General features: G+C 56.0%; 8 protein-coding genes across 8 annotated transcripts; 7 read left to right on the forward strand and 1 right to left on the reverse strand.

The window, feature by feature from the left end:
• Positions 1-202: 202 nt before the first annotated feature.
• V2A60_007221 (HET domain-containing protein) lies at positions 203-2,692 on the forward strand (the record flags this gene model as incomplete). Its single annotated transcript, XM_083258506.1, has 2 exons — positions 203-808; positions 944-2,692. The coding sequence occupies 2 exons, from the start codon at positions 203-205 to the stop codon at positions 2,690-2,692; spliced, it is 2,355 nt and encodes a 784-aa protein (XP_083114632.1).
• A 1,470-nt stretch (positions 2,693-4,162) lies between these two features.
• Positions 4,163-6,721, forward strand: V2A60_007222 (uncharacterized protein; the record flags this gene model as incomplete). Its single annotated transcript, XM_083258507.1, has 1 exon — positions 4,163-6,721. The coding sequence occupies one exon, from the start codon at positions 4,163-4,165 to the stop codon at positions 6,719-6,721; it is 2,559 nt and encodes an 852-aa protein (XP_083114633.1).
• A 1,399-nt stretch (positions 6,722-8,120) lies between these two features.
• On the forward strand, positions 8,121-10,197 carry V2A60_007223 (uncharacterized protein; the record flags this gene model as incomplete). The annotated part of the gene is made up of 4 exons (XM_083258508.1): positions 8,121-8,590; positions 8,644-9,782; positions 9,966-10,052; positions 10,088-10,197. 4 exons carry the CDS (start codon positions 8,121-8,123, stop codon positions 10,195-10,197), a joined length of 1,806 nt encoding a protein of 601 aa, XP_083114634.1.
• Positions 10,198-10,794: 597 nt separating this feature from the next.
• Positions 10,795-11,682, forward strand: V2A60_007224 (esterase/lipase family protein; the record flags this gene model as incomplete). The annotated part of the gene is made up of 1 exon (XM_083258509.1): positions 10,795-11,682. The coding sequence occupies one exon, from the start codon at positions 10,795-10,797 to the stop codon at positions 11,680-11,682; it is 888 nt and encodes a 295-aa protein (XP_083114635.1).
• Positions 11,683-12,444: 762 nt separating this feature from the next.
• V2A60_007225 (uncharacterized protein) lies at positions 12,445-13,608 on the forward strand (the record flags this gene model as incomplete). The annotated part of the gene is made up of 1 exon (XM_083258510.1): positions 12,445-13,608. One exon carries the CDS (start codon positions 12,445-12,447, stop codon positions 13,606-13,608), a length of 1,164 nt encoding a protein of 387 aa, XP_083114636.1.
• Positions 13,609-14,342: 734 nt separating this feature from the next.
• Positions 14,343-16,151, forward strand: V2A60_007226 (adenylosuccinase ADE13; the record flags this gene model as incomplete). Its single annotated transcript, XM_083258511.1, has 6 exons — positions 14,343-14,676; positions 14,732-14,857; positions 14,961-15,385; positions 15,444-15,461; positions 15,514-15,598; positions 15,664-16,151. The coding sequence occupies 6 exons, from the start codon at positions 14,343-14,345 to the stop codon at positions 16,149-16,151; spliced, it is 1,476 nt and encodes a 491-aa protein (XP_083114637.1).
• A 219-nt stretch (positions 16,152-16,370) lies between these two features.
• Positions 16,371-18,180, reverse strand: V2A60_007227 (amino acid permease-domain-containing protein; the record flags this gene model as incomplete). Its single annotated transcript, XM_083258512.1, has 3 exons — positions 16,371-16,779; positions 16,831-17,688; positions 17,795-18,180. 3 exons carry the CDS (start codon positions 18,178-18,180, stop codon positions 16,371-16,373), a joined length of 1,653 nt encoding a protein of 550 aa, XP_083114638.1.
• A 2,189-nt stretch (positions 18,181-20,369) lies between these two features.
• On the forward strand, positions 20,370-21,375 carry V2A60_007228 (type 1 glutamine amidotransferase domain-containing protein; the record flags this gene model as incomplete). Its single annotated transcript, XM_083258513.1, has 3 exons — positions 20,370-20,418; positions 20,514-20,635; positions 20,746-21,375. The coding sequence occupies 3 exons, from the start codon at positions 20,370-20,372 to the stop codon at positions 21,373-21,375; spliced, it is 801 nt and encodes a 266-aa protein (XP_083114639.1).
• Between the last annotated feature and the right edge of the window lie 450 nt (positions 21,376-21,825).

Genomic DNA, 21,825 nt, shown 5'->3' on the forward strand with positions numbered 1-21,825 from the left:
CTGATGCAAGCTGAACAGGGCGCGTCAGCCGAGTTGCTTAGCAGGGACGCTAGTGAATAGATATCTGCGCGTCTCTTGCACCAGGGTGCTGAAAAACCACGCACAGCATGCAAGCCCTCTGCGGGCAAGTTCTTTCCTCATCATTCGTAATAAGACGATACACCGCGCGGCTCCTTGACCTGTCGCAGCCGGGGGCCGCATCATGTGTCAGTCATGCGGCCTGGCGAGCTTCAGCTACGACGCGCTGCCGCTCGCGCGCACCGGCTTTTCCACGCGGCTCCTCAAGCTGCACCCCGCGCGGGCCTACGCGGCCGACATTGTGGTGGACCTGACGCTGCTGACCGAGGAGCCCCGCGCCGCCGCAGCTGCCGGCGCCGGCGCCGGCGCCGCCGGTGAGCCTGCGCCCTTTGAAGCCGTCTCGTGGTGCTGGGGCCGCGACAAGTGGAACCACACGGTCCGCGTGCGCGGCTCGTCCGGCGACAAGTGCCTCAAGATCCCGGGGAACCTCGACGTCGCGCTGCGCCGGCTGCGCCTCGCCGACAACTACCGCGTGCTCTGGATCGACGCCGTCTGCATCGACCAGCGGAGCAGCGCCGAGAAGAGCCGCCAGGTGCCCATGCTCTCGGGCATCTACGGCGCGGCCAGGCGGGTCTGCGTCTGGCTCGGCAACGGCGACGACAGCACGGGCAGGGCGATTGAGTTTATGCGCAGCGAGCTCTCGGACCTGAACCGCTTCGACCAGCTGTGTCGCGATGAAGAGTATGGCGATCGCTGGATGGCGCTGATTCAGTTCATGGAGCAACCTTGGGTAAGACTGGATCATCCATCGGGAGACACCACATTCCCGAGACCATTACGGCGAACTTCCGTCCGCGAATCTCTCCATCTATATCGATGTTTGCAAATGACCTTTGCTAACTAAAGACCCCCTTCTCCCTTGTAGTTTAGCCGACGATGGGTCATTCAGGAAATTGCCCTCGCCAATCAAAAGACGGCCATTCTCATCTGCGGTCAGGACACGATTCAGTGGACATTGTTTTGCATGTCGGCCTTGCTTTTTCACCGCGCCCTCTCCAGCACCCTGAGCCTGTCACGGCTCTCCTTTTCCGAGCTCGAAGGCACGCCCTTTGGCCTGCGGTACGCGCCAGCCCTCGGTGCCATCCAGATTGTCAAGGCGGCCAACGACCTGCTGCGCACGCCCTACCACAAAGGCCCTCCCGTGCCGATGCGCAGCCTCGAGTATCTCGTGTCGAGCTTCGCCATGTTTGAGAACTCGGAGCCGCGCGACGTCATCTACTCGCTGCTGTCCATCTCGCGCGACCCTCTGGAGAGCGACGATGCCGGCCTGCTGGAGCTGTCGGACGCGCAGCGCGTTCTGCGGTCGCTGCTGCGTTCCGGCATCCACCAGCCGCTGCGCGTGGACTACTCGGCGCCGGTGCTCGAGGTCTACAAGCAGTTCATGTCCTTTTCGATCCCGCGCGCGCATCCGTCCCGCGCCCTGGACATTCTTTGTCGGCCGTGGGCGCCGGACCTTGCCGGCGAGCGCTTCCCGTCGTGGATCGCGACGCTGACCCATGCCGCGTACAAGCCCGTCGACCGCAGCGCGCTCGGTCGCCGGCTGATTCGGCGCAACCCGGACCCCCTCGTCGGCGACGCCGACTCGACAGTGTACACGGCGTCGCGCGCCATCGGCCCGCCCAAAGATCGAAGCCTGTTCAAGTACTGGAACTCGCTCGATCGCAGCATGTTCCTGCAGGGGTTTGTCCTCGACAGCATCGACAGGCTCGAGTTCCCGTCGCAGCTCGGCCACATTCCGCCCGAGTGGCCCGCCCTTGCCGGCTGGAAGCCCAAGACCGGTCCGCCCCCGGAAGAGTTTTGGCGCACGCTCGTCGCCGACCGCGGGCCTGACGGGCGCGATTCGCCGTCTTTTTACGGACCGGCGTGCGAGACGGTGTTTCAGGAGGCCATGGACGACACGCTTGACACGTCCATGCTCATCAACCACGGCAGCTCCGTGACGGCCGATTTTCTGAAGCGGGTGCAGGCCGTCATATGGAACCGGCGCATGATGCGCACGTCCAACAAGTGGTTGGGGCTTGCACCCAAAGCGGCGCGCGAGGGCGACATGATATGCATTCTGTATGGGTGCAGCGTCCCCGTGGTGCTGCGCAAGGTGTACAAGACACAGGCGGACCTCGAGAGGGAGCTCGTGGACGAAGAGATTCGCAGGGCCAATGTGGTGGCGTACATTGCCAAGAATCTGGCGGCGCGGGCACGGCGAAAGCGCGAGGGGGGCAACAAGGAGGCTGGCGTTGGCAACGACGATGCCGGTGGCGATGATGTGGATGTGAAGACTTCGCTGCATGGCGACCAGGACAGGATGCGGTCGCCACCTGATGATGAGAAGAAGCTGCCGATGACGTCTACTCTGGGCAAGCGCAGCGCATCAGCAGAGTCGGGCGGCACTAGAAAGAAGCTTAATACAGAGCACAAGTCTCGGACGGCAGCAGAATCCGATTTAATTATCATCCCCAAAGAACACAGCAGGAATGCTGACTACTACTACCAGTTAGTCGGAGAATGCTACGTTCACGGCATGATGCATGGCGAAGCGTTGACGTTTCGGTGGAATTACAACAAGGGCAAGTCTATGGAGGAGCGCATAAACAACGACACGTTTGAGTTGAGATGATGTACGGTTTGATGGTGTGCGTTTTTTGTAGGTCGACAGAAGAAGGCTGCCTAGAGCCGGCAGGTCACAGTTGTATTACCAATCCAGGTCTGCGGCGACGTCTTGGGGTAAATGACGCATTCAATGACGCATTCCTACAGCCCGATGATGTTGAGCTTTGCATTTCTTGAAAAGAAGAGAGACACACTCTTAAAATTGACCCCACGCTGCTGTTGTGATGCTGATTGTCCGTCTGTCTGTGAGCGGGGCAACCGGCCGAGGAGGGGGCGATCGGAGCCGGTGCCGGTGCCGGTGCCGGTGCACTTGGATCGGAGGGTTTTTGATACAGAAAAGTCACAAACGGACCCTTTTTATGAGTTTTGTCTCAAGATAGGCCCAATTTTGAATTCGAGGTGCCGGCTGTTTCCCTCTTTCCAATTAGATGCACGCCACCGAGATGTTACCCGCGACTTAGTGTGCTAGTCAATCAGTTTTGTGTACTCGGCCAGACTTGAGAGATGGCCTGCCTCTTGAATTGCATGACAAGATTGAATCTGACAGACTGTAGAGATATGCAAGGGTGGTTAATAATCTCGAGCTGTAAAGCACTGACATTTGCATATGCATCCCCTCTGACTTGTGGTAGGCGTTTTGTCCTCCATCTTTGCTCCGAGCAACACAATCATTCCAATTTTCTCTACGGCAGAAGAAATCTTTTCCCTCTTTTTTATATATCTTACCTTCTTTCGCCAAAAAAAGAAATGCCAGCGCTCGAGAATCAGCGTTGTCCCTTTGTGGGCGAGCGCCTCGCCACCTTCGCCACAGAAAGAAAGAGCATCTCGGTGTACTTGCCTCCTCGTTGCCCGATGATCATCATTGCCTTGGGTACACATCAAGTATTGAAATTGACTCAAACAAGGGCCTTCTACATCAACTTTTTCCTTGCTACCATCACCGCACCCATTTACATATTTTGGTTTAGCCGTCATGGCACCCACAGCCACGAAGAAATCCTCCCCCGCATCAAGAATCTCGACTAGCTCGGCGCCCATTCCGCTTCCTCGTACACCCTGTTCATAACCTCGTTCACCTACAGCGGCTCGCCCTGGCCCTGGTCATCTCGGGCACCGTTTTCCGGAGCGTGGGCTTCCACAACCTGCACAGCGCTCTTGACGGGCGCGGATACTCGGCGAGTGAGATTTGTACGGCGTTGGCGGGCGGGTATTCACACCATCTCAGTCTTTGTGCACTGCCCCATTTCCACGACCTGCGTACGCTACATATCGCAACTTTGGGTCGCAGGAGGTGCATCAGGCCGCGCGCTGGGTCGCATGCGTGAGGCTGGTCTGCCTTGACCCCGCTCTTCTGCAAACCAGCGTAACTCGCCGTAATCCTCTTGAGTATCCAGTCAGCATTACGGATTCGAGTCTTTATGAAGAGAAATCTACGTCGATTCTACACTTTAACCTCGAACACAGAACACAGAACACCATGACGCCATGGCGGGAGCAGTACGCATCTTTTGCACCCTTGGCTGCTGGCTGGATACGCCTGGTTGAAATTTTGCCTGGCACAGAGTATGATATTGTTCAAGCATCTTGCACAGAGTTTGCGCTACAAGAAGCCCCGATCTACTGTGCCCTCTCATACACTTGGGGGAGCACTACGGATGACCTGCGGCATATTCTGCGCAACGGTGAGGACTTCATCGTCGCAAGAAACCTCTTTGAGGCCCTGCAGAAATTTCGCAGTGAGTCGGAGCCGGTCCTGATGTGGATCGACGCGATATGTATAAATCAGGTCTCGGACGCGGAGTGCACGCAGCAGATTGGCTTGATGGTGGACATCTACAGCAAGGCGAAGGAAGTCTCCATCTGGCTGGGCACGCACGACGAAGATCCAGAATTGGAGTTCCTTTTCCGTGTTGCAGACTCGCGCAAAGATTATGCGGAGCTAGCAGATCTCGTTGCGCGACCAACTCAAACAGAAGAGGTGCTCATACTAGCCCACGAAGAACCGTACTATCATCGAGTCCTTGCCGCCGCCCGCAGCCGACACGGCGCTCGAGGCCTCGAAACCAATGATATGGGCGAGGAACTTGTGTTATCAGACAATGATTGCTACTTCATTACAGCCCTCAGAGCCGCATGCGGCAGATTCAGCAATCCGTGGGCCGAGTACGATCCCTCGCAAGAGGCCTTGGACACGATTAGGACCAGGTCAGGCGGTGACGGCCCATTAACAGTTGTTAGAAAACCATTCATCCAGGCCCAGGATGATTATGAGCGTAGAGCAGCAGGCAGCGTTACCGTGATTACCCCGATTCACACGTTTCCGAATTTTGACCGTAAACGTGTAGAGGCAGTCGCCGAGAAAACATTCGACACATTCGAGGAATTTCTTCTCGAAGTCACCAAGCCTGCAGAGCTAGAGTTATCTGACGCAGACATGTTGCGCGTGCTGCACGCCCGGCGTCGGCTTCTCCAGAACCAGTACTGGACGAGGGCATGGATCGTGCAGGAAATTATTGTCTCCAAGGTAGCCTCAGTGCACTGGGGTCGCTACAAGATCAACCTGGAGACGCTGTGGAGGGTATTTGGCTCCTCAAAGGAGAAATCGGATCGCATCAGAAACTTTACCCTCGACGACATGCGGGTGGGCGACCCGGCGGGCCCTGGCCAGGTTGCCTCACGGCTCTGGGCTATGGATCAGTCCCTGGTTCCAGAGGAAGATTTTGGCACGTGGTCCAGACGCGTCTTCACGCAGTTAGGGTACCATAAGCTCATTGTCCGGAATGGCCTGTTTCCGAGGGTAACGCTGGCGGACCTGCTCCATGACTATGCGGGACAGCAGGCTCTCGACCCCCGCGACCGCGTCTTCAGCCTACTTAACACGTTGCGCGCCTTTGCGAGCTACGAGGATGAGACGGACTGGGCGCGCTCATTTTGCGACTACAGTCTCGACCGACGCGCCGTCTTCACCGCCGTTGCAACACACTTTGTCAAGACGTACCGCGCGCGCGAGCCCGGTGGCCCGGTCCAGGACATTCACCTCCTGAGCTTTGGCAACTACCTGCCGCCACTTTCCGGACACGATGATGATTGGGACGGCGATGCTCTCCCGTCGTGGGTCCCCGCTTGGGATGCGCGCCGGTGGGTGGGCGACGGCCTGGGCATGCGCCGGATCAACGAGATCGATGCGCTGATTCCGTACCGGTTCCGCATCGAGGACGACGGTGCCGCAATTGTAATGGCGGGTCACATCGTCGACACCGTCGGTGCGAGGATCGAGCTGCTCAGGGACTATGACGCCTACTGGATGCTGGACGAGGTGGATCTTTACAGGAAGATTGAGGCCGAGGGCGGCGGCAAGCGATACGGCGACCAGGAAGCCGTCTTTGCTGCGTTTTGGCGCACCGTCGTTGCCGACAGCACACTGGGACACAAGCCCGAAGATGACCTCTCCACGTCTTTTGACCATGAGGAGCAGGACGCCGCGTCCATATGGGTGGCCTCGTGCCTGGACAACTATACCACCATTGCCGACAGCTGGGGGGACATGTTCTTTGCACGCCGAACCCTCCGTGCTGTTGAGATTCAGCGCGTCCTTAATAACGCGATTCGCGACAACCCATCACTCGGCGCATCCGTACGCTCCTTTGACCGAGAGGAGCTTCAAGGGCGCCTCCTCGCCGAGATTGCGGAGCTACAGCGACGCGGCATGCAGCCTGATCAGGTCCCGAACATGTTGGAGGAGCCCGAGTGGCCGGCCGATCAGGTACGCCGCTCGCTTTTGAGTCTGTGCAATCCGGCCATATTCTTCGAATCACGGACGGGATTCTTCGCCCTCGGCCCACGCGGGGTGCGTCAGGGCGACGTAATCGCTCTCGTGGGCGGTTACAACTTTCCAGTGTGCCTGAGGGAGCGCCCGCGGCATAAGGGATACTACCAGGTTGTGGGCCGTGCCTGGGTCAGCGGCCTCATGTACGCCTCGGATGACTATTATAAAGGCTGGAATGAGGAGCGAGTCTGCGACATCACCTTTCGTTGAGGTTATATACTGCTCGATTGATTAGCCGCGCTCGAGCCAGCCGCTCCCTGAATGCCGCGGATGAACACTGAATTGGGCGGCGAGCCGAGATGTCATTATTGGGGAGTCGCAGAAATGTGTTGGTAGGATTCTATTATGGAACACAGAGGGACCTACTAATAACTTACTGCAGGGCTTTACTGTATGCATTAAGGTGATATAGACACATTTTCTCTGCGTGCCAACTGGGCATGGCTACTGTCGAAGGAAGTAGTCGCTGGTGCGCCGATGGGAACCTCGCGGATGTCGTAGCCAACATTGTTGCCGCTGTCAACAATCGCTTAGCAGTTTGATCTTACTGGGCGTTTACTCGTGCAGAATGACCCGATACATTGCATTTTCATTCGACGTGAACCGGCACGTTATACATTATCCACCCATAATCTAAAGATGCACTGGCCTCGGTAAACAAATTCGTCGATCAAGAAAGTACAGCAGCTACTATGATCTCGTGAGACTCGTGGCCTTGTAGCACACATCGGTATGGTGCGATTAAAATCAGGCTTCCTTCTTTTCGCCAACTTGAGTCCTGGTAAATCATTCCACAACTTCGCAGAGAAACAGCATTTTTGGAGTTAAAGGGTGAGCGCGCATGCGTGGCGTCAAGTGAGTGTCAATGGCCCCTGTTCTCGATGAAGATACAGATGTGTCACTGACGTTAGGTAGAATACCATCTCTAATTAACATTCGATGGTGTAAAGCAAGGTCTCACAGCGAAACGTATCGGTTGCGCTGGCAGCCAGGTATAGGGTACGGATTGCGCACCAAGTCTAAATAAAACATAACACTGTTGCGTAGTACGTGGTAGAAGGTAAAAATGTACGAAAAAGGACTTGGTGCATATTATAACTCATATCTTGAAGAGCCGGTTGAATACTTCCTTTATTGCTGCCTCATGCACAGCTCCGCTTGTAAGTGATTCGCAACAGTCTGAACCAAGGGTCGTATTTGCGAAGCGGTTCTGTGCTAAAAAGCGATCACGATGCACACTGGCGCACCTTCGAGAAAAAGTTCCAGAAGTATGTCATCTGAATTAATGATAACAGAGCCAAGCATACTAGTTCTTTGTTTCTTTTGTACTATATCGAGCACCAGTTCGATAGCATGCGCCTGGTAGGAACCCGGATGGCCAGGCGCCATCAGGGTGGCCTGTGATGGCGCGGACATTGGGATAACGGAGATACTCAAAATACGTTTCAAAAATTGGCATGGCCATCAAGGTTACGAGAGATAAATCATATATAAGAAACGGGCGTTGCTCACCGCGCGGGGAGCCCTACTAATAACTGTCTGGGGAGACGATATCCGTTGGTACTTGTTCAGCATCTCAACTAGCCAACACACTTTCATACGTTTCAAAATGACTGGCCAAGATATATACGATGTCATCATTGTTGGTGGTGGCGTGTGCGGTCTTGCTATGGCGGCCAGACTTCGAGAGCAGACTCCATCGGCTCTTTTTACCGACGAAGAGCACCGCCGGTTCCGCTGGATTGGGAAACACGGCAACAAGGTCTCTGTGAAACAAACGAAAAGCGGCAAGGTCAAGAGTCGCCGACCCAGAACGGGACCTGGATACAACATGATGGTGCTCGATTCCACTTCTGATCAGTGGCTAGCCCGTTGGCATTACCTTTTCCACACCTACGAGATCTCTCACCTTCGGAGCCCGATGCTGTGGCACGCGGATCCCTTTGACCGGGATTCGCTCCTTGCCTATACATACGAGAATGAGCGCGAGGACGAACTTGTCGAGATCCGGAACTGCGTTGGAAAGGAGGTCAGCAAGCATGGCCACAAAAAAGCAGCTAGCCGTCATTGCGGTGGCAAGTATGTGAAGATTCTCTTTTTCCGAAGCTATTCCCATGCTAAAGCAATGCCAGACAGACAGCACGCGTCGCCATCAACGTTCGAGATAAAAATGACTACTTTACACCATCACGAGGCGTGTTCCAAGATCACTGCGCCTCCGTAACGCAACGATACGATCTCGAGGCCGGCGTGCTGCAGAAGGAGGCTGTCCAAAATCTGGACTTTGGATTCGTGGATAGTTTCCCCGACGAGACGGAGAAGCTGTTTACCGTACAGACCGATAAGGGGGTTCACTACGCACGAACTGTTGTCATGGCAGTGGGTGCTGCCAACGTTCCCAAGGTGCCAACCATTCCGTCCATGCCCGATGCCGGCAACGGCCAATACCCGCAGGCTTGCCATAGTCTCCAGGTAAAGGAGTTTCCGGATCCCTACCTCAAAGGTCGAATCAGGGCCAAAAAGCAGACAAACATCGTCGTCGTTGGCGGCGGCCTGACCTCGGCCCAACTGACAGACCTCGCCATCCGGCGCGGTGTGACCAAAGTATGGCACATCATGCGGGGTCCGTGCCGCGTCAAGCTGTTCGATCTCAGCCTGGAGTGGATGGGCAAGTACAAGAACACGGAGCAGGCCCGCTTCTGGCTCGCCGACTCGGACGAGGAGCGCTTGGAGATTATCAAGACGGCGCGCGGCGGCGGCAGCCTTACTCCCATCTACCACAAGATACTGAAGAAGCACATTGCTGCTGGCAAAGTTCATCTGAGCACCAACACCAGCATCGTCGACGCCCGTTTTGAAAAGTTCGAAAATCAGGAGGGTGGCCAGTGGCACATCACAACGGAACCGCCTACGGAACTGCCGCCGATGGATTACATGTACTTTGCCACCGGTATCCAGACAGACTTTACGTCGTTGCCATATATGCAGACAATTCTGCGCAAGCACCCCGTTCAGGGCTTTGGCGGATTTCCCTGTCTCAACGACGACTTGATGTGGAGGGACGATGTGCCTCTGTTCATGGTGGGCAGGCTCGCGGCGTTGCGCCTCGGTCCGGGAGCAGCAAATATTGGTGGCGCAATGGTCGGCGCCGAGCGTGTTTCGTGGGCGCTCGAGGATATATTGCGTCGCTCGCAGCCGGAGACGGAGACTGACGGCCCAACCATGGAGGCGTACCTCAAGGGACACACCAACATGTATAGCACTCTAGCATGTGAGTAGCATGGCAGTTGGGGCTGGACGTTGAGACGATTTTGTATACCTCGGTCTCTTTGACAAATCATAGCTTGAAATGAATGAGATGTATATTTAATGTCAAAACCTCGCAAATGATTGTAGAGGAGCAAGCACAGCCAGTGCTGGCTGACCTCTGTGACCCCGCGTCTTGCAGCATTAGTCGACCTCGCGTCGACGTCGACGTCGACGTCGACCGCATTTAAGGCTTGGCTACCCCAGGCGTCGAGCTGCGGGGTGATCGGCCAGAGTAATCTTACGGGGTACTGCTCACTGAATATCGAGGATCTAGCAGCACCGACTCGGGACACTACAACCTCCTTGACTCCGTCTTCGTGGCATGCTTCTGGGCCACCTCGGCGCAGCGAATCGTTTCATCCTCGGGCAACGTCTGATTGAATCGAGTAACAGAGTTCCTTTACCGATCAACACTTGGAATCTCATTCTCGGGTGGGGTAGAGGCTTTTAGCTCAAGTTGTCTCCGTAGGGCGATAGCAATGTGCGTGGTGGGCCAATGAAATAAGCTGGCTGGCTACTTTCATCTGGATTCGCAGTAGACCTTGACAGCGTAATAAGAATTGTCTGAGAACTCAGCCGAGGCACTGGGATTGAACTGAATCTCGCAACTCGCAAGGTTTTACCATTCTGTACTAGTGCTGTGATTTCTACTGACGACCTGCAGGAACTAGCACCCATCCGAGTATAGCCCAACAAAAGATCTCCAGTGTGATGAGGTGAATCAGAATCACCTATCCCACAACAAGCTAGCACGTCGTGCGCCAGGGCGGTCTCCCCGGCCACAACTTGCGTGAAGAAAGGGCCGTCGTCGTCCAGGACCGGTGCGGTACTTGCAGTACTTTTCCACAAGGGGTATTAAGTGACTGGTGACAGACAAGACGTTTTGACGTTTAAAAAGGAGCCGGTTCCCGAGGCTCCGCAGACTGTGAACCAGCAGTTTGTCGTCAACACCGTGTCTGTAAACCCCGACAGTCATGCACTCCAAGGTCGTCGCCGCCCTTGCCGGGCTTGCTTCTCTCGCCTCCGCCAGCCCTGCAGCTGCAGCCCCTGGCAGTGTCCAGACTCTCGAGACGCGGCAGGCCAAGCACAATGACTTTTCGTGCAAGCCCAGCGCCGGCCACCCCAACCCGGTCGTGCTGCTTCACGGCCTCGGCGCGACCTACTACGAGGACATCAACCTTCTCGAATTCTACCTCCAGAGCAAGGGCTTCTGCACCTTTTCCCTGACGTACGGCGCCTACGAGGGCTTCCCGTTCGTCGGCGGGCTGAAGCCCATCGACGAGTCCTCGCACGAGATTGCCGACCTCATCCGGGAGGTGCACGCCCGGACGGGGGCCGCCAAGATTGACATTGTTGGCCACTCCGAGGGTGGGTTCCAGTCGCTGTACGTGCCCAAGTTCCGCGAGGGCATCTCGGCGCTCGTCGAGAACGTCGTCGCCATCGCGCCGCCGACGCACGGCACGACCTTTGCCAACCTGTGGAAGCTCGCGCCGCTGTTCGGCCAGAACGCGCGCGAGGACATTGGGGCGGTCCTGGAAAAGGTCGGCTGCGCGCCGTGCGACGAGATCTCGGTCGGCGGGCCGGCCATTGCCAAGCTCAACGACGGGACGCCCGTTGCGCAGCCGGGCAACACGGTCACCGTCATCATCTCAAAGTACGACGAGCTCGTCACGCCCCCGACGACGGCGTTTATCGGAGAGGACGGCGTCAACAACATTTACGTCCAAGACTACTGCCCGCTGGACCCCGTCGGACACATTGGCGAGGCCTACGACACCAATGTCTGGAACCTGGTTGTCAATTCGCTGGAAAAGCAAGTGGGCCGCAAATTTTTATGCCTCCTTGGCTCTCCGGGCAAATAAGGCAGCTGGTCTGAGCCCACAAGGCATTATACGTAATCCAAGATGATAGCATGGATGTCGTACTGAATCTCGTTGACATCCACCCCAGCGTTGGTGCTGGGAATTTTTAATTTTTTTCTTTCCAATACCTTGTTTTCTGCAGATTGAAATCGCGAGGGATGGCCGACAAAGTGATTGCGAATCCTGACGAACCCGGAAAAAAAGCTTCGAATCCCTTGACCCCGTGGAGTAGGCCGCTAGCACCCTTGGTCCGGAATAATAAGTGTCAAGTAGTTCTGACAGAAAGGAACTAGCAATTTATGCATAAGAACTATGAATAACTGCTTTCCGAAAAGGGGAAAATCACAATATGCATCATAAAGGAGAGGTCTATAATTTTGGCCATTTATGAGAAAATATTTTTGCCATTTCCATTGGATTTCGACGACAAGAGCGGTACTTGTTCTCCTCTACTATAGGGATGCAGCCCCTACTTACCCATCAGCCAGTACATGATTCAGTGGCGGCAAACTTGCCTGTTACATCCCAAGTGGTGCCAAAACGCTAAACGGACCGGCTTGTTGATGAAAGCCCACCACTGCGGGATGGCCATTGGTAACAGTTATAGTAACTCGGCGCGCCTCCCCGTTGTAGTAAAGCTTCGCTTACAGAAATCATGGGACAAGTATAAAGCGAAGCTATGCGAGCCTCTCCTTTCGAGCCTCACTCGTTCCGACGACTCTGTTATCCCTGTTATCTGGTACCTGCTTGCCATTCACCATCATGAAGTTCTCCGGAGTAGCATGCGCCGTACTGGCCTCCCTCGTGTCCGGCACCGAAGGCGCCACCAACTGCACCGAGGGCAAGTCGCTCACGGTTGAGGTTGCGCCGGACTTTGTGCGCCCCTACGTGCTGCCGCGCTTCCACGGCAAGGCAATCATGCTCACCAAGACGCAAACCATTACCTTTTCCATCACGGCCAACTCTTCCGGCGGCGCCTTCAGCCTGGTGCAGCACAACGGCAAGGTGACGGGCTGGCTGAACGCCCGGCCGCACATACACAAGACGTACCACGAGCACTTTTACTGCTCGCGCGGCCGCGTCGAGCTCTGGGCCAAAAAGGGCACCGCCGACGGCAAGGACGAGGCCCGCGTCGCCAGCTTTGGCGACTACGGCAACGTCCCGCCCGGCACCATCCACACCTTCCAGCTCATCGATCCCGACTCGCAGCTGACGCACGCCTTCCACCCCGCCGGGTTCGAGAAGCTCTTTGACGACGTCTCGGCGGGCCGGTTCTCGTCGGACGCGCACGCGCCGTACGTGCCGGACCCCGTGGACGAGCAGCCCTACGGGCCGATGACGCCGGAGCTGACGGAGCTGTTTGAGCCGCTGGACCTCTTTGCCGTGCCCGACGAGGACTACATCCCGCGCCGCGACTTTGTCAACGGCACGGCGAGCTCCGATGGCCTGAACTGGCACAACGGAACCAACGAGCTGCCGACGGACCCCGCCGAGCCGTACTTTGTGGCCAACAACTACGGCCCCAAGTTCCTCAACACGGACAACGGCTACAAGGTGATCCAGCCAATCTCGACCGTCGACAACTCGCACAACGGCAACTTCACCATGGGCACCATCATCATGTCCAAGAAGCAGGGCAACGAGACCGAGTCGCGCGTGACGCTGCCTCACCACCTCGGCATCCAGCTCGACGACGGCCAGCTCGCGCTGTCTGTCGAGGGCTACAAGATGACGTATCTGCTACAGGGCGACGTCGCCTTCATTCCGGCCGGCACTCCATTCAGCTACTACGCGACGGTGCCCCTGACCAAGTTCCTGTACCTGAATGCAGGCCCGCGCGGTCTCGAGCATGAGCTGCTGAGTCGCAGTGTGTCGTGGGGATTCCCCTCGTATCCTGTCGATGTCGGTTTCAAGGCCGTGCCTTGATGGCTGGGTAATTGGCAAAAGAGACGAGCCAATGAATCGAAAATCATGTAAACCCGTACATAGATGCACCATGCTGTTTTTAGGTAGTTCTGTCAAGTTTGTCACAATAGATATTGCTTAGCGTCCACAAGATTGCTCATAATTGGTGCTGCACCTGCTCAGTGGGAGCTGTTTCTCGCCGCGTCGAATATATCGGCGCCACACTGGGGTACTCGCTGCTGGTCACTGCCTGCTATATGTCGAGATTATGGGTGAATCATGCCACAATTTGCATCTTGGCTCGGCGCAGCTTGCAGAGTCAAAGAGACGCGTCAGAGTGGCCAGAGGGAGGCGAGGAGGCCAGAGTCAAAGTTGATGACTAAGCCCCCACCATTGTAAAATACCCCGCGATGTAGCAACGGAAATTTGACAATTTTATCAGCATAGTGATGGATTCGCAAAAGTAGAATTAAACAATTATTAGCTTGGAGTAATGTAGCTGTCAAGTCTCATAGGCTAGTATCCGTCCACTGCCAATCCTACCCATCTTTTGAACTGTATCGGAAAAGTACGGTTGGCTCAAGCTCCACATCGGTAGACCTCTCCTCACGCCACGCTTGGGGAAAAAAAATGCAAACACTTCTTTCAGGTCACAGTCGCTTCCCAACTTTGCGCCTCGTCAATTCGTCCAGAACCACAGAGGAGTGGTAGAATAAAAAAAATCAACAGACAAATCATTCATATCGCAGTCCACGATGGCTCCCACCAACGGCACCTCGCCGTACGATAGCTACCAGACGTCTCTGACGACGCGGTACTGCAGCCCCGCCATGTCGCAGCTCTTCAGCCAGCGGTCCCGGCACTCGACGTGGCGCAAGCTCTGGCTGGGCCTCGCCGAGAGCGAAAAGGAGCTTGGTATCGATACCATCACTCCCGACTCCCTCGAGCAGATGCGGGCCAACCTGACCGTCACCGACGAGGGCTTCGAGGTGGCCCGTGTAGAGGAAAAGATTCGCAGACACGATGTCATGGCTCACGTCCACGCCTTTGGTGTCGCCGCCCCCGCCGCGGCTGGCATTATTCACTATGGTGGGCTCAAGATTAAACGATATGCGTGAGCAAGCTGCTGATGATTATTTCCCAGGCGCCACCAGCTGCTATGTGACCGATAACGCTGAGCTGATTCTCATGAAAGAGGCCCTCGATCTGCTCACAAAGAAGCTCGCCAAGGTCATCTCTAACCTGGCCGCCTTTTCCCTCAAGTGGAAGTGTAAGTCGACTATTTTTTTTTTCCGGCAGATTCTGTATCCATAGACTATCTCCATGTGCTTTCATGCATATACACTGTCCAAACCAGTCGCTGACTCTGCTAGCCGAGCCCACTCTTGCCTATACTCATCTGCAGGCCGCACAGCTCATCACCGTCGGCAAGCGCGCGGCCCAGTGGGCGCAGGACTTGATGCTCGACCTGCACAGCATCGAGCAGGCCCGCGACGAGCTCAAGTTCCGCGGCGCTCAGGGCACCACCGGCACCCAGGCCTCGTTCCTCGAGGTCTTCCAGGGCGACTCGGCCAAGTGCGACCGGCTCAACGAGCTGCTGTGCAGCAAGTTTGGCTTCCCCAGCTGCTACGACGTCTCCACGCAGACGTACACGCGCAAGGTCGACCTGCTCGTCGCCAACGCCGTTGCCGGCCTGGGCTCGTCTGCCCAGAAGATCACGGGCGACATCCGCCATCTCGCTCACTGGAAGGAGATTGAGGAGCCCTTTGAGAGCTCCCAGATTGGCTCTTCCGCCATGGTAAGCAAACCGCGGAGCTGAAGACGTTTGCCGAAACGCTGTTCTGACCATACTGCAGGCCTACAAGCGCAACCCTGTGAGTGAGCATCCATCTTCATGTCATCAGCGCAAACTAACAGACTGGGCAGATGCGCTCTGAGCGTGTGTACTCGTTGGCCCGCGAGCTCCTCAGCAAGCCCGCCACCTTCCAGGCCACCCACGCCGACCAGTGGAGCAAGTCTTTTCCGCCCCCCCCTCTCCGTCTACTCTTGAGAGCTACAGCTAACAGTCTGCCGCAGTGGAGCGCACGCTGGATGACTCGGCCGTCCGCCGCATCGACATCCCCGAGACGTTCCTGCTGGCGGATGCCATCCTCATCGGGCTCGACAACATCACCGACGGCCTCATCGTGTACCCCAAGCGCATCTCCGCCCACATCCAGGCCGAGCTGCCGTTCATGATCACCGAGACCATTATTATGCGTCTTTGCGCGCAGGGCGTGTCGCGCCAGGAGGCCCACGAGCAGATCCGGGTCCTCTCCCACGAGGCCAGCGCCGTGGTCAAGAACGAGGGCAAGCCCAACGACCTCGTCGACCGCATCAGGAGCAACGAGTTTTTCAAGCCCATTTGGGGTGAGCTAGACGGCATGCTCAAGGCTGAGCTGTACACGGGCCGCAGTGCCGAGATTGTTGACAAGTACTGTGGTCCTGGCGGCCCCGTAGAGAAGGCCTTGGCGCCGTACCGCGATTACATCAAGGGGGCTGCCACTACCGAACTCAACGTCTAAAATTATTCAATATATCCAGTTTTACTTCTTTTCGAGAAGAGAAGTCTACCTTGCCACAGTTCTCAAGTCTCGTGGCGTATGAACGAACGGTAATCTGTAAAGTGCTTGCTATTTATTCTATATACAGAGTTGGAAAGAATTGGCAGCAAGCCATGTGCTGTAAAAGACGACGATAAATATTCAGGCTACGCAATGCTTATGCTTACAATAGTGGGCGCTTCAAAACAACCAATTGAGCACCCTTTTTGTCCTCGACCGCCACGCGGGCGCGAAATCCTCTTCCTCGGGCTCGGGCTTGTAGACGTCCGTCTCGAGGTCCATCTCGCGCAACTTGACGAATCTTGTGCGTTTGATGAACTTCCACGCCAGAAACATGAGGAGCATGACGGGCAGCTCCACGTACAGGCTGACAAAGTCGACGGCGTGGAAGCCGTCCTTGAAGGAGCTCCAGCCCTGGACCAGGACGAGAAAGCTGTTGAGGATGACGGAGAACCAGGGGCCCCACGGGTAGGTCCAGTTTTTAAAGGGGAGGAGATGCGTCTTGCCCTGGGCTTCCAAGCCGCTGCGGAAACGGATGGAGGCGATGCCGATGGAGATCCAGCTGAGCTGGTTCGAGACGCCGACGATGCTAGCGATTGTTAGTTTTTGAGTTGAGGTTCCCTCGTCATTGCCTGCTTACTTTTGCAGCCACGCCCACAACTGGCCGGCTCCGATAAAACTGGAACCGAAGCAGAGGCCGGCGATAAAACTGGTGGCCAGCACGGCGACCCACGGCACCTGGCCCTTGTTGAGACGGGCAAAGACGCGCGGGGCGTGGCCCTGCAGGGCGAGCGTGTACAGCAGGCGAGAGCCGGCGAAGAGGGCGTGGTTGCCGGCGGAGAGGACGCTGGTGATGACGACGGCGTTGATGACGCTGCCGGCGACCTCGGCGCCGGCCATCTGGAAGACGAGGGTAAAGGGCGAGGTGCGGGCGTCCTTGTTCTTGAGGCCGTCGCTGGTGTAGGGGACGTTGAGGCCGATGAGGAGGATGGAGAGGATGTAGAAGAGCAGGATGCGCCAGAAGACGTTCTTGACGACGCGGGGCATGTTGCGGGCGGGGTCCCTGGTCTCGCCGGCGGTGATGGCGATGGACTCGGTGCCGCCGTAGGCGAAGCTGGCGGTGACGAAGACGGAGGCGAAGCCGCCGACGCCGCCGACAAAGGGCGCGCCGGGGAGGTGCCAGTTGGCGCCGCCAATGTAGCGGTGCTCCGTGTTGCCGCCGGCGTTGACGGCGATGCCGACAAAGATGAAGGCGATGATGGTGAGGATCTTGAGCAGCGACAGCCAGTACTCGAGCTCGCCGTAGGCGCGCACCGTGACGATGTTGGCGGCGATGAGCACCGCCCAGAAGATGAGGCTGAAGGCGAAGCCGGGAAAGTGCGTGTGCCAGTAGTCGAGCAGCAGCTGCAGGGCGACGAGGTCGGCGGCCGTGGACACGGCGTCGTTGAACCAGTAGTTCCAGGTGAGGGCGAATCCAAAGGCGTCGTCGACGAAGCGGCTGCGCGACGGGTGTGTGTGAGCGAGCTTCCTTTCGTTTTTTTCTTCGTTTTTTTCTCTTCTTGCCTTTTTTATCAAAAAGAAGAAGCGTTCTTTTGTGCTCTTACCTGGCAAAGGTGCAGAAACTGCCCGCGACGGGGATAAAGGCCGACATCTCGCCGAGGGACAGCATGGTGACAAAGACGATGGCGCCGACAATGGCGTAGCAGATGAGCATCGAGGCCGGCCCGCCGGTGGCGAGCGACTTGCCGGTGCCGAGGAACAGGCCGGTGCCAATGGTGCCGCCAATGGCAATCATCTGCACCTGGCGCGCCGACAGGGCGCGCCTCAGCCGGTCCTGCTGCACGTGGCCCTCGGCGATGGAGGGGGAGGAGGAGCCGCCCTCGCGGGCGAAGCGCTCCACGTCGTCGTCGGCGGCGGCGTCGGCGCCATACTTGCTGCTGTCCTTTTCGGCCGGCGAGCCGCCGCGGTGACCGTGAGTGGCGGACGGCATTTCTTGTCTTCTTGGCGAGCTGCGGCTGCGCGCGCGCGCCGAAAGGGGGGGGTGGTGAGTGACGGCGGGCGGCGGGCGGCGGTCGGGCGGCGGCTGCGGCAACGGAGGAGGAGAGATACGGCGCGGAGCGGGGCAAAGGACGGGTCAAAGGACACTGTTGTTGGGTGCGCAAAGAAACCGGTACGAAAAAACAGGACAAATCGAGTCGCTCAAGAAAAAAAAAAGGAAACAAGATTGGGAAAGAGGATTATAACATGCAGCAGGATGAAAGTTAGGCTGGGGCGGACCAAGAGAGAAAGAAGCGTTTGGCTTTCCCAGCTGGGGCTGAGAAATCACCCGCGCGCCGCCGAGAAAGGCAAGTTAACTAGGCTCGGCCTCGACCGATGCGGGAGGGCCAAGGCCAAAGGCGTTATTATTATTATGAGCGGGGACGGTGGAAAAGTCTAGGCGATGGCGTGCTCGAGGAAAAGTGGCAGGGTCCGAAAATAGGGTTTTTTTGGTTGATTCTCACAATTGTCTTTTTTTGAAAAAAAAAAAATCCCTTGCTTGATTACAGATTACAGTGAGCCTTTTCTTTTCCTTTTTCTTTCTTTTTTTTTTTCATTCATATACGTAGACAAGTGGCTCACCAACACTGTCATTTCATGCAGATATGGTAACATTCCCAAGTGGGAGACGAACCAATGACCGCACAGCAGTAGGAACTACTCAGTAGTACTTGGTAGCATCATCCCTGGGACTGCTTCATTCTTCTCTGCCGTCCAATAAGCTTATTTCCTGCCTCGGGAATGATGCGCCGTACAGGAACGACAAGGGGGCGGAGAGAGATGGCCGCGAGGGACGGAAACACAATCCGGCTGTCTACACGACTACATGAACTACTGGGTACATCATTTGAGTGACATGTTTCATTTCTGACTTGTTGCTTTGCCTTTTTGGGCCAGTAAAAAAAAGAAAAAAAAAAGGCGCCGAGTGTCATATTGTATTTGGGCTGTGGCCCTCCACTATTACCCGCCGTTTGGAACGTGTAAACTGCTTTATAAGCCTCCCCTTTCCCTGTGCCAAAAGAAGAGAAATGACGTTGCTCATCAGGGACCATGCATGCGAGTTTCCTCCGTCATGCAGGGAGGGCGGATTTCGCACGCAGCCAGTGAACCGAGTATGGCGCAATTCGTTATAGCCCAGGATACCAATACCTGGGCCAGGCAAGGACACCGGCATCGGTTGCCAGTCAACTAAAAGTCTACCGTTGTCGCGATTCAGCACAGGTACGAATTTCACTGCGCGAATGATGGAGTCTTGTGCCTTTTTCGCGGACATTGATCGGGATTGCGTCAGACCCTCGTGAACCCGCCCTTTCCCCATCGGGGTTCCATGCGTTGAAATGCTGCATCGTCTGTGATGCTTGACCAATACTGTCTCTGACAGTCAATACCAGTAGTCCCTGATGGCATGGTTGCATGGCAAATCACGGAAGCTGTGCAAGCTGGCAAGAATGGGGTCCAGGTTGGGTTGGTGTGGTTGTGTTGTCTATATCTACGAGTGGGAGACTTGGTACTCGTGCCACACCACTGCTCGTGTACGCCTTGCTTACTAGCATACTTTTGACGCCTGTAAACCTGGCCAATCCCTACTATTGGGAGGTTTGTCCAAGAAAAAAAAAGGCCAAAAATATGTCTGAATTCCCTTTGGCTTTGTCGACGTGCCAAAAAACATGTCAGTAGAAAATCCATTTTTGGGCATGTCAAAACAGCCCCGGTCGGGTAAGGTCCTGTCGCGCGGTAAACAGATGGACGACACTTGATCCGAGACAAGATAAAAGGCAACTTTTTTTCTCTCTCTTTTTTCTCTTTTTCTCTCTTTATTTTCCTTTCCTTTTATTTTATTTTCTTGGTCTCTCTTTTTTCCTACACCTTTCTTATCCGTACATCTCTGCCATGCTCTTTCGACTAGGAGCAGCCGGCGTCTAGGAAAATTGTCAATGTCCGGCCGTCCTAACCATCACGTGTAGTAAGCACCATTGCCGCATCACTCCAAGTAGGAATGTCTTGAAACTTTTTGTCGCTGTGCGGCCATCCATGTGAATTCATATACCAGATTCTCCGCATCTCTTGTCCTCTCTTCCATCTCACAATCACGGCAGACGAGTGCAGGACGGCCAAATAAGAAGAATAAGAAAATACCCCAAAATGGCCAAGGTGATTTTCCTCATGGCAGACTACGGTCACGATCCGTCTGGTGAGTTTGGCCAGTAAACCGCACTCTCTCTCCCTCATCAACTCGCCGGCTTTTGCTGACGACACAAAACAAAAACGCTCCCTCTCTCACGGCAGAAACCGCGGTGCCCTTTACCGCGTTCAAGGAGGCCGGCTTCCAAGTCACCTTTGCTACGGAAAACGGCAACGTCCCGCGCTGCGACTCTCGGATGCTCGAGGGCATCACCCAGCTGATTCTTGTATTTTTTTCCCCTTCTTTTCTTTCTTTCTTTCTTTTTTCGTTTCATTTTCTGAAGCGTAATCGCGTGCTGACCTTTTTTTTTTTTCCTCTTCCTTCTTCTTTTAAAAGGGCGCCAAACGATCCGTCATTGCGCAGTACGAGACCATGGCCCGGTCCGCAGAGTGGACGGCCCCCGCGTCGTGGTCCGCGCCGGGCTTCGCGCTCGACGCCTACGACCTCGTCTTCCTCCCCGGCGGCCACGACCGGGGCGTGCGCCAGGTCATTGACTCGCCCGCCGTCCACGCCCTGCTCGCCGCCTACTTTCCGCAGACCCGCAAGCCGCACGGCCGGAAAGCCGTCGGCGCCGTCTGCCACGGCGTCATGGTCCTGTCCGAGACCAAGACGGCGGACGGCGGTGACGGCGACGGCGAACCTGGACCCAGAGGTCCTCCCCGCCGCTCCGTGCTGCACGGCGTCACCACCACGGCCCTGCCGGCCCGCTTCGAGCAGCTCGCCTTTTGGGCCACCCGGCCCTTCCTGGGCGACTACTACAAGACGTACGGCGCCGGCAGCGCCACCGTCGAGGAGAGCGTCACGGCCGCGCTGGCGACGCCCGCCGATTTCAGGAGCAGCCTGTCGCCCGCCGCGCCCTTTGTCGTCGAGGACGAGGCGCACAACTACGTCAGCGCCCGCTTTCCCGGCGACGTCGACTTGCTCGGCCAGAGGCTCGTGGCGCTGGTCAAGAGCAATACTCTGTGATGCAAAAAAAAAAAGAAAAAGAAAAAAAAGGAAAAAAAAGTCCCCGTCATTTCAAGTCGACTAGAATGCCATCACTGTCACGGTTCACTTCAACTCGACACTCATGCACGGGTGAAAATGTTGCAAGAAAGAAAAATGCAGCCACCTTATTAGCCAAATCTATTTTGACAAAAGTTTGTTTTATAACCACCTCCGCATCAAGAAAAACGCCCATGGCTATTCTTGAAATAGCCCCCAGCTCGTACTCAAACACCAACGTGACACACACAAACAAACAAGAAAAGCAAGGAGCGAGACAAGATGAACAAAGGGTAGTGGTAGCCAAAACCATGCGGAAAAAAGTCAAATGCATACCGTAAAACGCCTTGCAAAAACTAAATTACAAATGCCATGATGAATGTTGGTGAATGAAAAGAAAAAAAAAAGAAAAGAGTCGCTCTCTTTGCGTGT

The sequence above is a fragment of the Cordyceps javanica genome, chromosome 4 (assembly GCF_051103115.1).
Source record: "Cordyceps javanica chromosome 4, complete sequence".
Classification (NCBI taxonomy): domain Eukaryota; kingdom Fungi; phylum Ascomycota; class Sordariomycetes; order Hypocreales; family Cordycipitaceae; genus Cordyceps; species Cordyceps javanica.